Source organism: Colossoma macropomum, unplaced genomic scaffold (assembly GCF_904425465.1).
Source record: "Colossoma macropomum unplaced genomic scaffold, Colossoma_macropomum, whole genome shotgun sequence".
Taxonomy (NCBI): domain Eukaryota; kingdom Metazoa; phylum Chordata; class Actinopteri; order Characiformes; family Serrasalmidae; genus Colossoma; species Colossoma macropomum.
The window spans coordinates 35,376,292-35,391,092 of NW_023494791.1; the positions used below are offsets into that span (position 1 = coordinate 35,376,292).

Below are 14,801 nucleotides of genomic sequence, written 5' to 3' on the forward strand. Positions count from 1 at the left end.
TCTCGCTGTGATTCACTGGAGTCCCAGGGCTCTGTAACCCTGTTCAGACTGATTTATTTCAATAACTTCTCATCTCTTGTGCTGCTTGTCGAGACCTTTTAGCCTACTTCAGGTTGCTGGAGAAGTGATGTTTAGATCCAGCAGGGTTGGCAGTAATAAAGCCTGGGTGTGCCAGGTTGAATTGATTCCATTAATCAAGTAAATCTAGTTAATTGGTTGATCGAGTACCTAAGGGGCAATTACTTTTTCTCCTATAGCCAGTTGGTATTAGATAACTTTTTTCCCACAATAAATGGCATGATCTTATAAAAACTGGATGTTGTGTTTACTCAGCTTCTCTTTGTTTTATATAAAATGTTGTTTAACAGTCTAAAACAATTAATTGGGACAAATGCAAAAACAGAAGAAATTAGAAAGCTATTTTTTACAGCACTACATTCGTACTCATTGCTGTAGTTCATTCAGTGTAGATTAATTCTTATCTCCTATAAATGACAGTAGCTACAAAAGACCAGTAACTCTCATAAGGCATTTTGCTTTGCTTTGCTATTGCTGTAGTATACCCAGCCTGCCATCTTACTGATTGCTGAATATTCGCCAGGACGGTGATATGAGCATTTACTATAATTATCAAATGGAGCTATCATGACAACTTATGATTACAGATGGGACCGAAACCAGGTAACTGCTGGATCAGTTATTGAGGGTAAAAAAGAATGATTCCAATCCAGTCCTGGAGCAAATCTGTCCTGAAATAGCATGTAATTACATGATGTGATGTGACGTTGTTAGCTGTGTATTTTTTCCTGTGGCATAGTGGAGAGGATTAGTTTGAGCATGATGCATGCTCATGTGTAGTGAAATTAAAGCATAGTTTTTAAAGTCGAAATATTGCGTCAGAATATGGCTGATACTTTCAAGGTTTCAATATCAGTGTAGGAACAGAGAAATGGTATTGTGCCATCTTTACTCATGGTGTATCATTTTGTGACCCATGTATCATGATGAATATCATAACATGAGCAAATTTGCAAGGTTCAGCCCTAGTTAGACCTAGCTAGAGTCGTATTTGGGCACTGCTGGTCAGCTGACATGTATTGTTGATTTTCTAAATAAAAATAAGTTAACACGTCCTCTACAGAGAACACATTTCTGTACATTTAAATGCATAATTACTTGCAATTTATTTGCTGAAAGTAGCATATTGGGGGAAAAATAAAACATTTTTGATGATTGTAACAATCTGAACGGAATCAGTTTTGTTAGAATGTAAGAATTGATTACAATTGGTTATCAAAATATCCAATAAAGTATGCTCCCATTTTTTGGCCTGAATAAAATTCTTAAATTGTTTTTAAATGAAAAAGTAATAAAGAACTTTCTATTATTATTATTGTCTATAATCCAATACTGTATAGATGCATAAACTGTATAAATAAAAATAATTCTGATCAAATCAAGGTGTATTAAAATTTGAGGTTTGGTGATGCACTGAATCATTTCCTGAAGAATCATGATCAAATCATTGTGAGGTCACAGATTTTATACCCCTGTGTGTGTGTGTGCATGTATAAGTGTGCATCTGGACGGCGGTCTCGTCCGCTTCAGGCCACACACCAGCATCTCTCCCCTTCACACCGCACTTCCATGCCATTCAGCTCCCCCAGGCTGGGTTCAGGTTCCAGTTAGTCCATCCCGTTAGCTGCCCGGCCATCAAACGTCCCACTGCAGCAGGCGTGACGTTGGGCCTCTACAGCGGTCCGCCATCACCATGGAAACGCAGAGTCTGCAGCGGAGGAGCGAGAGTGTCGCATCAGAGCGAGCCGACGTCCTTGGGTTAGAGCGAGCGAGGGCAGGTGGGGGGGGGTCGTGTGCATCTGACTCACAGCCTCATATCCACTCTGTCCTCATGACCTAGGTTGCCTTGGCAACCCTGTGCCCTTCTCTTGGGGTCCCAGTCTGCAGGGTTATGGATGAATCCGCAGGGTGATGGACGGCAGTGCTACTGCCTATAACCAATTAAAGGTGTAATTGGTAGCCTGGGTGTAATAGATGTTACTCCTGCACAATCGTGGTCACGCTTTTATGTTGTCTTTTTGATTTATTTTGAATTCGTTTTACACATTTTTCTCAATGTAATATAAATTGAAAAACAGTAATAAAAATCATTTTAGTTTTTATCCACTTTATTTTGTTGTTTATTTGTCATTACATTTATTTTTAATATTTAAAAAATATATATTTTTTTTTATAAATTTGTAAAAAGCAGGGCAAGGGAGAGAGTTTTGAAAAGCTGCATTTGAAATCACAATAAGAACAATAAAAGTGATGAATGCCAGTCAGTGACAGTTTGCTCAATGCTTTATTAAGGGGGATGAAGCTCCTCAACGCTGCACCTTTTAAAGATTATTTTGGTCTTCTGTTTGGGGTTGAAGTCCACTGAGAGTTTGCTCCGCCATTCTGAAAAAAAACAAAAAAACAAATGGTGAGGTTAAGCTGAGCCATTTGGTTTTTCATTCAACAGCAGAAGAACGCAGCATCTCTGTCTGCCCATTGTGAAGAGTTGCATCATCCTGTTTTTTAAGTAGGTCACCCCCACCCCCACCCCCACTTCTGTTCTGATCAAACCAGTTAACAGCATGTCCACTTCTCCCCCCACATCTGTCTGATGGGTGCTGGTAGCATCCTGGGGCTAATTACCACTGCCTTGTTAGTCCCTCCGCACTAACGGTGACTGGGTTTCAACAGATGGGCCCTGACGTGGAGCTGCACCAGGGGGCACACAGGCCCACAGCGTTTCAGGAGCTACTGTACCCACCTGTGTGAGAAACGCTCCATATTACCAGCAGGTTTGTCTCTTTCTCCCCATGACTGAGACAGATCTAAAAGCCCACCTTGTTCTCCTGACCGATGTCTGGATGAGTCTGTGCCACCCCCCCCCCAGTCGCCCTAGGGCTTTAGACTTCATCATCACACCCAGCCAATTAAAGCCATGGCTCAGTTCGACACTGTGATTTCAGGGGTCAAGACAGAGCAGCTACAGCAGGCTGCGGGTTGCCACCACCTCACAAATCACACTTTATAATAAAATTAGAACATGGTAAAAAATCTTCAGTGCCTTAAAGGGACATTCTGACCAAAATGTAACCACAGATACGTCTGTTGTAAATGTGCCTACTTGTCTCTTACAGTGAAGCAGAAATCAGCATTACAATAGAGAATATGGAGTACTCAAGTAACAGATAAGATTATCAGCACAGAATGAGGATTTGGTCCAACCATACATGTTCAAGCCATAGTATACAGAAGAACTGCATCCTGGGAAGTGCAAGAGGAGGTAAAGTTAGCAACTTAGTTACCTATCTAGATACCTTTCCTGAGTTTGGCTCCTTTTCTGTGGCTGAGAGGGCTAGAAACATCTTAGCTATGTTCATACAGCAGGTAAAAGTGGCCCAAATCCGATCTTTTTCTTCATATGTGACACAGATGTGTTATCTGTGTGTCAGTGTGAACAGCAAAAAACACATTGAATCTGACGTTTTCATTTCCGATTTGAGACGATCTATATTCGATATGCGGCAATGTAACTCAGTCTGAACAGCCAGATCAGAATTCATGCGACTTTCACGTCAATCCAACTCCACATTTGTCATAATTTGGCACTGCTGAGACCTCATAAACATTTAGGCTGATGTTTCTGTACAAAAATTAGAAGAGACGTATCCAAAACCCTCCGTGTTCGAAGAGATTTCAAAAGAAATGGTCGAACGCGGCCGTAGGAGAGCGAGGCTGCAGCGTCAAAGAACAGTTAAAAGTCTGAAAGCAAAGTTTAAAGAATCTGAGGACACAAACCGAAGAAGTGCCGCATATCGAGTAACGTGCCCTTTTTACGGCGAGCTCGAACACATTCTGGGTGATGAGTCCAGCTGTCAGTCAGTGAAGCTTCATGATGGCTCCTGTGATGCTGGCGAAGATAAAACTGAAAGCTCCGGGAGTGACTGGGGTTCGTTGGCGGTCATGATTGTTTACCTCTGGATGAGCCACATGAAGCAACGTGAAGCACTGTTCTTTTGCGCATGCGGGTCAGTTTAGGAGCGTGATCTGTCCAGACTAATGTCACATACAGGTCACATTTAAAAGATACTGTTAACAGACAAACAAAAAAAAACAGATTTGATGAGAAAATCAGATTTGGGCCACTTTTACCTGCTGTGTGAATGCAGCCTTTGTTTTGCACTGAAAAAAATGGAATCTTGAGTTTTGTTTGTGGTCTCTTTTGGTGGATATCCCAGCAAGTTCCTTTCAAAACTGTATAGTCCTCTGGTGTGAAATGCTGGCTGTAGCATATTAACAACATTTCTTATTACCCCCCAGGCATTTTTTGCAAAGTTTGACATCCCATTTTTATGGAAAAGCTGAAAAAATAGCAATTTGACATTTACATCTTGAGAAGGACTCATTGACATTCCTGCATCCAGTTTTCTGTGCATGGGGGGGGGTGGTGTTATCCACTATGCTGAATAACCACAACTTTTACCTGTTTGTATTTTCTGCACCTGGGTACAGTGCGGGAAAAACGTTTCACTAGTAGTGCCATATGACAAATGCTAGCTGATAGCTGTATGTCCATAAATTTGTAGACACCTGTTTATCCAGTATTTCTTCTAACGTCAAGGGTATTAATAGAGGGTGTGTCCCCCTTCCCTGCAGCAACAGCCTTTAAGCCTCTGCCCTCCTGGAAAGGCTTTACGCTGGATGTTGGAACATTGCAAGAGCAATAGTGAGGTCAACTACTGATGTATGATTAGCTCTGGATCACAAATGTCACTCCATATCATCATAAAGGTGTTGGATAGAGCTCTATCACTCCAGAGAACAGTTCCACTGCTCCACAGGGTGGGAGCTTCATACCCCTCTAGCTGACACATAGCATTGGGCATGGTGACCTTAGGCTCATGTGCAACTGCTCCAGAGCGTTCAGTTGTACAGGCTATACAATTGATCGCCTGGGTCAGCAGTCACAATAGGTTGATCACAGTTGGGATTCTCAACGGCAGATTTGTGCACTGCATTCTGGGTATTGTAGTAAACATTGACAGACAAATATGTGCATTTCGTCAAAACGTACACGCTACAGCGTACTAAAGAAGCCGAATAACATATTAATGTTGATTTTATGCCAAAATGGTCACCAATGCCAAGGTCTTCATTCCATTTTGGTCATTATTAGTCATTCCATATTTTATTTGTTCACACTATCCACAAAGCAGTTTGTAAGCATTCAGTACACATTTTTCAGCATGCAGGTCTATGTCCGGTATTTCCTGCCCCTGCTCATTTACAGTAGTACCTGTTTCATAAAACTCCATCTTAACTTCCACACTGTGATCATATTTGTGATAAACACAGCAGTGGCCTGTGGTCAAGCACACGAGGTACCGATTCTTCCTGCGTTCGTATGTGTGTCCGGGCCGGGGCAGGTGTTGCATCACGATGCTGCATTATTGAGCAGAGCCCAAACCCCCGTCTCTCCACGGGCCGAACGCGGCTCTTTGAAGCAGCTGAACTCTTCACCTCTCCGTCTGAGCGGTCATCATACCCACAGAGAAACAACCTCTCCTTCTCCCTCCCTCCATCCCTCTCTCTCTCTCTTTCTCTCTCTCTCTCACTATCTCTCCTTTGCTTAGGCTGTTTGATTCTCACTCTCCCTTGCTGTCTTGCTCACTTTTTATCTTGCTCAGTCTGACTCCATCTCTCTTTCTCTCTCTCCCCTCTTTCTCTCTCTCTCCCCCTCTCTCTGTCTTTCCAAGTTCAAGTTTGTTTGCTTTATTGACATGATTTGCATTGTTAAATTATTGCAGCAATTATCTACACTGCTCAAAAAAATAAAGGGAACACTTAAACAACACAATATAACTCCAAGTAAATCAAACTTCTGTGAAATCAAACTGTCCACTTAGGAAGCAACACTGATTGACAATCAATTTCACATGCTGTTGTGCAAATGGAATAGACAACAGGTGGAAATCATTAGCGATTAGCAAGACACAATAAAGGAGTGGTTCTGCAGGTGGGGACCACAGACCACTTCTCAGTGCCTATGCTTTCTGGCTGATGTTTTGGTCACTTTTGAATGTTGGTGGTGCTTTCACACTCGTGGTAGCATGAGACGGACTCTTCAACCCACACAAGTGGCTCAGGTAGTGCAGCTCATCCAGGATGGCACATCAATGCGAGCTGTGGCAAGAAGGTTTGCTGTGTCTGTCAGCGTAGTGTCCAGAGCCTGGAGGTGCTACCAGAAGACAGGCCAGTACACCAGGAGACGTGGAGGAGGCCGTAGGAGGGCAACAACCCAGCAGCAGGACCGCTACCTCTGCCTTTGTGCAAGGAGGAACAGGAGGAGCACTGCCAGAGCCCTGCAAAATGATCTCCAGCAGGCCACAAATGTGCATGTGTCTGCACAAACGGTTAGAAACCGACTCCATGAGGATGGTATGAGGGCCCGACGTCCACAGATGGGGGTTGTGCTCACAGCCCAACACCGTGCAGGACGCTTGGCATTTGCCAGAGAACACCAGGATTGGCAAATTCGCCACTGGTGCCCTGTGCTCTTCACAGATGAAAGCAGGTTCACACTGAGCACGTGACGTGACAGAGTCTGGAGACGCCGTGGAGAGCGATCTGCTGCCTGCAACATCCTTTAGCATGACCGGTTTGGCAGTGGGTCAGTAATGGTGTGGGGTGGCATTTCTTTGGAGGGCCGCACAGCCCTCCATGTGCTCACCAGAGGTAGCCTGACTGCCATTAAGTACCGAGATGAGATCCTCAGACCCCTTGTGAGACCATATGCTGGTGCGGTTGGCCCTGGGTTCCTCCTAATGCAGGACAATGCTAGACCTCATGTGGCTGGAGTGTGTCAGCAGTTCCTGCAAGATGAAGGCATTGAAGCTATGGACTGGCCCGCCCGTTCCCCAGGCCTGAATCCGATTGAGCACATCTGGGACATCATGTCTCGCTCCATCCACCGTCACATTGCACCACAGACTGTCCAGGAGTTGGCGGATGCTTTAGTCCAGGTCTGGGAGGAGATCCCTCAGGAGACCATCCGCCACCTCATCAGGAGCATGCCCAGGCGTTGTAGGGAGGTCATACAGGCACGTGGAGGCCACACACAATACTGAGCCTCATTTTGACTTGTTTTAAGGACATTACATCAAAGTTGGATCAGCCTGTAGTGTGTTTTTCCACTTTAATTTTGTGTGTGACTCCAAATCCAGGCCTCCATTGGTTAATAAATTTGATTTCCGTTGATGATTTTTGTGTGATTTTGTTGTCAGCACATTCAACTTTGTACAGAACAAAGTATTCAATGAGAATATTTCATTCATTCAGATCTAGGATGTGTTATTTGAGTGTTCCCTTTATTTTTTTGAGCAGTGTATAAAATCTTTCTTTCTGTCTCCTCCCTTGCTGTCTTGCTTGCTTGCTCTCTCACACTCTCTCTCTTTCTCTCTCTTTCCCTCTCCTTTGCTGTCTTGTTCTCTCTCTCTCCTTGCATCTCTCTTTATCTCTATCTCTCTCCATCTCTCTCCCCTCTTTCTTTCTTTCTTTCTCTCTTTCTCTCTCTGTCCCTCACCTTCTTCCTTGCTGTATGCTCAGGCTCTCTCTCTCTCTCTGTCTCTCTATCTCTCTCCCTCTGTCTCCACCTCTGCCTTCTCTCTCTCTCCCCCTCTATTTCACTCCCCTGCTCTTTCTCTCTTTCCTTCTTCCTTTCTCTCTTGCTCATCTCTTTCTTACTTTCTTTTTTCTTCCTTTCTTTCTCTTTTTCTTTCTTTCACTGCCTTACTCTCACTCTCTCTCCTTCTCTCTCTCTTTCACTCTCTGTATCTCACTCACTCCATCTCTCTCCTTCTCTACCACACTTTCTAACTCTCTCTCCACCTCTGCCTTTTTTTCTCTCTCTCTCTCCCTCTCTCTGTATCTCTCCCGCTCCATCTGTCCCCTTCTTTCTCTCTCTCTCTCTCTCTCTCTCTCTCTCTCTCTCTCTCTCTCTCTCTCCCCTCCTTTCTTAGTCTCTCTCCACCTCTGCCTTTTCTTTCTCTCTCTCTCTCTCTCTCTGCCCCTCCGGTGCTTGTCTCTTTTACACGCTTCCCGCTCGTCTTTTCACTCTCCACTGTTCCTTCCTCTCTCTCTATCTCTTTCTCGTTCTCAGTCCCTTTCCCTCGCATTCTCTCCGTCTCTCATTTTCCCATAGCTGTATTTCCCATGTCTTTCTCTCACCCTCTCTCCCCCTCTGTCCCCCCTGTTTTTTGTAATAGTACTGCTCTTTCACCTTTCTCTATGACTCTCTCTCTCTCTCTCTCTCTCTCTCTCTCTCTCTCTCTCTCTCTCTCTCTCTCTCTCTCCCTGCCTGTCCATGTCTGTCTCTTTCCCCTCTGTCCTTTCTCTGTCTCTCCTTTTGGGCCTCTATATATCTCCGTCTGTCTCTCTCTGTCTGTTTTACCTCTCTGTGCGTTGCTCTTCCTCTCTGCACGTCTCCGCGCTCTCTGAATTCATATTCCACTGCTACAGTACAGTACATCAAAGGGCACATGTGATAAGAGGACTTTGCATGTGCTGAATGGTTAATGCCGTGTGTCCCAGTGGCCGCGAGTGGCTTTTCCCTTGCACCGTTCACTGCAGCGCTGCTCGGACATCTGAGACGGGAGAGGATGCTAATGAAAGAGGGGAGTGCATAATTTCATCAGCTAGCATGTTACACAGTGATTATCTGAGTGCTAGTTAGAGTAGACACAGTAGGGGCGAAAACATTCTTCGATGCATTGTGATGCACTGATCTAAAAGTGGCAATGCTTCATCATTTTTTTATCAGTTATTAGGAGGACACCCATTTTGGGTTGTCTGTTCTATACATTTATGTGTTTAGTATGTTTCTAAGTTAATTCTAAATTGTACAGAAATATTAGTTTCGAACTGAGGTGCAATTTGTGATGCTACACTGAATCATGTCCTAAAGATTTGTAATCAAATCATTATGAGGTCACAGGTTTTACAGCCCTGATTAACATAAAGAGCTGAAAGCAGTGAGATGTTTTTGACCATTTGTTATGGTATGCCCACATTTTTGAGACGGTGCATGAAATCCAAGGGGGGTTGTTACAGTGATCAGATTTGTTATTGGGATAGGCAGAATGCTTTCCCGAGAATATCGCTGCATGTGTGTGTGTGTGTGCATTGTGTCTGTGTATCAAAATATTGTGGTACGTATCGGATATTGTAAAAATGTCGTTAAGTGCCACTAATAATAAAGAACAATTAAAAAATTATTTCCACTTTTTTCCCCCAATTTTCTCCCCAATTTACTCATCTCCAGTTCCACCCGCTAGTTAGGACTCCCCCAATCACACGATACCACCAGTGCTAGGAGGGCAAAGGCTAGCACAGGCTTCCTCTGAGACCTGTGAAGCGCCACCGCATCTTTTCGAACTGCCGCTCTCGCAACGTCATCAGACAGCTGAAAGAGCTCGGAGGAAAGTGCCAACCGCCAGATCTTTTACATCAGCTAACAGACACCTGCGCTGACTAGCATCGCATTGAGTGATGGGGGGGAAGAAGGGGAGCCGTCCTAAACACCCAGAGAGCGAGGCCAATTGTGCTCTCTTGGACTCCTGACCACGGATGGCTGTAGCATCACCAGGGATCGGATTCGTGATCTCATGATGATAGGGTCAACACTTAGACGGTTGCGCTACCCGGGAGCCACTATTTCAACTTCTTGGCTGCATTGATTCTATTTGGCTGAAAGAGCGATGCTTATTTTTATTACATATCATTTGCTGTGATGTTTATTTAGTTGAACAACAAAATTACATTCTAATTTAGCATGATAATCATAAGGCTTAGTCTGATTGCAGTGATTGCAGTCATTTGTTCTGGGTGTGCATGTCTGTCTTTTTGTCATGACCATCATGTCTCTAGAAAAGCGCACAATTCAAAATAATTTAATTGAATAATTTGAGTAATTTTAAATGAACAAAAACGGAAAACAAAAGCGTTAAACATATTCCCCTATTTAAAAACTTTTAAATCAAATTCATTTTAAGATTTGTAATTATCAGGTCTGTCAAACAATTAAAATGGTTAATCATGATTAATAGCATTTGGTCTCTTATTTGCTCAGATTTGAGAAAGTTTCTTCCATTTAAAAACAATTAAGAAGCAGTGCATTTTGTTGTAGCTGTATGAGCAGATAAGATCAGCTACACAGGGCGAACACAGTTTCTCATTTTCATCGCTGACGTCCAGTGAGAGCAGCAGCGGCTGCATGTTCCAACCAGTGAGTGTTAATATCTTATACGTATCATATATACAGTCAATTTCTCAACAATTGTAGCCTCTCACTCTCATAATGCTACGTTACATCTTGATTTAACCATAGCTCTCCTATAAGCACTGTTCAGCAAAGTGTCCTGAAGGCATCCTCCAGTGCTAACGTTGCTAATATCACTGATATTACTGTATTAGTGGTGTGTTTTGCTTATTTAAGGCTCATCTTCCTTCAGTGATAACCAGATTCACCATGGTAAAAGCTGGAAATAACTGGTTTTATCAGAGAGCCATGATAAGGATAAGTGTCCATTTAAAAGTCGAACGAAGGGGTTACAGGCGTAGCAACAGTGTGCAAGCTTCAGGCTGAAACCACAGACGGTTCAAAGGGTCAAACTATGAAAATGCATTAACAGTGTTGAAAAATTAGTGTTGTAAATAATTTATTGCATCAATCTGGTAAAAACATGTTAACTTTGACATCACTAGTATTTTTCTATCTATAATTTAAGTGGTAAAGTCCTGCTGAGATAAAGGCAGTGCTGACATACAAGGAGTACATTTGAAGTAGTTTGTGTGTGCGTGTTTGTGTGTGTGTGTGCTAGGTGATGGGTGTGTAAGTGCACATGGCCACAGTGTGTGTGTGTGCTGTGGAGGTTAAGCGCAGGCCTGAGGGAGCTCATCCACCCGCAAAGCTGTAGATAGCAACAGCTGGTCAGCCTCACTTCAAATGAAGCTGTAGCCCATAGAGCTGTAGAGTGTGTGTGTGTCTGTGTGTGTGGGTGGAAGGAGGGATTTGGTTGTTGTGTGTGGGGTGTGAAAGAACTTTTTTTTTTAACTCTCCCAGAAAAGTGTACAATAATGGCAAGTGTGTGAGGATGAGGGTGTATGTTCAAAGACCACTTCCTTCGCCCTGCCAGTGTGAGTGCATTGGAGAGCAGTTAGTGACGTTGGTGAACCCGAGGCGAGAGTGCACGCCTGTGTGTGTGTGTGTGTGTGTGTGCGTGTCTGTCCCCTCCGTGACCCCGGCCCTCGCGCTGGCTCCAGGCACCTTATTAAAGGATTAGCGAGCTGCTGGTTGTCAGTGTCCCTGTGTGGCGTTGCCTCCTCCAGCTCCCGACACCTGGGCACACACACACACACACAGACTGTATTCACACACTATCTAGGTCAGATCCAGACAACAACACAGGGACAGGCCCCACCCAGCAACGCTCTCACGAGAGAGGAGGGGTCAGGGTCACTCTCAGGCTACAACTGCCCTAAAACCACAAGCTCCTCCCACATACACTTACTACCCACCCACCCATACACACACACACACACTCACACACACACACACATAGACACACAGACACACATTTGTGACAATATGTACCATATGTTTTATATATGTGAGAACTTCTATATAATAATCATATGTCTCATATATATTTTATGTATTGTTTTTGTCTGAAGAAGCTCTTGCATCATTTTTTCACATGATTTTAGAATACAAGCTGCCCTTTACATTGTCTTAAAATTGATGAACGGACCCATAGAAATCTTGTTACTTTGATATCCATTTCAAAGTTAAGAATATTTTATTAATATATATGAATATATGAAGAGTTCCTTTGCAAAAAACAGTAAACGCCATCCTTTAAAAAACAAGCTGACAGTCGTGAGTTATTCTTAACGCTTATAACACATTCTGACCCCTAAATACATTTTGTCACAAAAGCCGTTATTGTCCATTGTCCGAGCACTGCAAGTCCACTTTTTATAGCAGAAACAGTCAAGCGCCAGTGCTGTTCTTGAGCAGAACCCGATAAATGTGTTCAGCCATTCAGCGCACAGTATTCGAGTCAGGTGACGCGGCACTGCTTAGGCAGAATCTCACATGGCTCCCTTCTCCCTTCAAAGTGCAGGACACAGGTCTTCAAATAATGGCTACTGCATCTAAACAGAGCACAGTCTGTCTAACAGAGTACCACTTTAGTTTCAGCCATGTGTGCACAATTCATACTGGACGTAAAGTGCAATGTTTGAGTGTAAAAGCCAAAATTTCCTAACTCACATAGTGCACTATGTAGGGAACAGTGAACCATTTGAGATTCAGCCATAGGATTTTCCAAGTTCTGATCTTATGGATGTTTAATATATCCAGAGTAGATATACTTGCAGTTATTGAATTGAAGTATTGCACTTAAAAGAAACTTGTATCCATTATATTGCTTTGTTTAACTCTGAAACCTGAATTGACTATTGCAGTCATCTGTTTTTGCCCAAGAACAAAACATAAATACAAAAGCAAATTTTCAATTAAGGTCAATAGTTACCTGTATTTTGTTGAGACATTTTTACTTAATTAAAACATCCCAACTGCAGTTTTGTTTGATATTACCTGGAATGCACAATAAAAAAAACATAATCTATGAAAATACATTAAAGAGGAGATATGTTTTTGCAAATGAACTCTTCATATGTTCTCTGAACGTAACCCCAGTCTTAAACTCAGTCACCAAAAACAAGTGGTGTCATTCTTTAAGTTTATAAAGCTTTTATACAAATCTCCTCTTTTTGGCCCTGTAGGTTAGCCCTGTTTTTCTCTGTATAGATTGTATATCGAAAATGTGTAAAAATGAACAAACACATGCATGTACAGGGGCCCCCTGCTCCATTGGTCAGGACTGCTTACCTCAGAGCCACAGATGCCATCTACCATCCTGCTATTTATAGCTCGCTATTTGTCTAACTTTTTGAACCGATCTGATAAGAAGGGGCAGGGAAAGGTTGCAACACGCTATGAAGAATTCTGGAAGGGTCTCTTTTTTCCATCTCTCTCTCCTCTTCTTAGAGCTACCACAAGCTTCTTTATTTTCCGATATCAGGACGGTCAAGCCACTGGTTTTCATTAAGACGCTCGCTGAACCGTAGGAGCTCACTGCTGTCTGCGCTGTTTGTCTCTTTATGGCTTTGCCATCTCTTTTCTTCTTCTCTTTGCTTAAAGTAATGGTTTGGCCAAAAAACAAATATATTATTTTACTCTTACCACAGATGCAGTCGATCAGCCAAGGCACAAAGTTTGCTTTTGTAGTTTTATACTGGAGCTATGAGGATAATGTAGCTAACAAGTAATGAAGGTTAATGCCGACTAATTAGCATCATACCAACTGCATGCCTAAATCGTCACACAGTTGCCTCCACACGAAGGAAAATATGGTCGATTTAATTTAAATTTGATTTCCCTTCAAGTCGAATCTTCTTCTGGGTTTTGAGATGACCAGGCTGGGCACGTCCCTCCACTCTAGCTTCTTGGCTGTCTGTGATGCTCACACACAGGCGCACAGTCTGTTATATGACTTTCTGTATGCTGACCCAACACTAACATGCATAATTACATGGTTAAGCAGCTGAGCAGAATTTATATTTGATATCCTATAAGAAGAGACAAGATAATTGAACATCATTGTCTGCTTTCTCCAGAATCACAGTAGGAACATTTCTTTTCAGAGAAGGAAGACGACCACCTCCAGTTTCTTCCTCTGCAAAGTCGGTTTTGACTCATTTCCAGACAGATTTCCACACTGGAGTTGCTTTTTTAGCCAAATTATGCATACAACACATCTAGTAAGAATTTGGTAAAAAGTAGCTCTTCTCTATCTGTGTCGTTTAATAATCACATCAGCACTCAGACTCAGCAACTCCATGACTCAGCGGAGGCCTGGTGTGGATTTGGCCTGTGGATAATATGCACTTGATTTTAGCTTTGTGGACCACTATCAGTTCACACTATGCAGCTTAGTGCAGTTCATTTGACACATTTTAGAAATACAAAAAAACAATTACAAATTCAGGAGGATGACTTTAAAAGTTTCTCTTGGAAGATCTGACAGAGGGTGGGGGACAGGGGTGATGCTAAGGCAGATCCACCGACTTTTAATTGATTTTCATTGTGAACTTTTAGAGTTGAAATGAATACAGTCCTTCTGAATACAGCAGTGCTGAAATATTTCATAGTATCCCATAGACAGATGACTTAGTATGCTCTTTTTGTCTGATTGACCCTTTCCAGAGAACAATAAGGACACCTGTCTGCAGAAAGTGACGGTGAAGGCGGAGCCCATGGAAGTGGACCCACCCTCTGAAGTGGCCCCTCCCCCCTCTCATCTGTTAGGCTTCAGCACTTTAGGGGCATGTGAGAAGAAAGAGCCAATGGCTGGACTCCCAGAGCCTCTGCCCCGCCCCCAAAAGGACCTCTTCTCCCAGGACATATCGGTTAAAATGGCCTCTGAGCTGCTCTTCAAACTGTCTGGTGAGTGATCTCGCAAAGCCAGACTTCTGGCTATCACCAAAGTCTGATAGTTTTTGTCTCTATGTTGCTCCGACCCACTGGCTTTGATAGGAAGGGGCTGTTTGACAGGAAAAATGAGCAACTACAAATCACTGTAGTGATTACTACCAGATGTTCATCAGCAACTTGTACATGTTAT

The 14,801-nt window shown here is 43.1% G+C and overlaps 1 protein-coding gene across 4 annotated transcripts in view; it reads left to right on the forward strand.

Moving 5' to 3' along the window:
- The window catches only part of znf827 (zinc finger protein 827), a 116,131-nt gene that overhangs the window by 59,920 nt on the left and 41,410 nt on the right, over positions 1-14,801 (forward strand). For all 4 annotated transcript variants that reach the window (XM_036574929.1, XM_036574932.1, XM_036574931.1 and 1 more), the window contains exon 6: positions 14,384-14,623. In XM_036574929.1, coding sequence (XP_036430822.1) covers positions 14,384-14,623 — 240 coding nt within the window. The remainder of the gene's footprint in view (positions 1-14,383; positions 14,624-14,801) is intronic.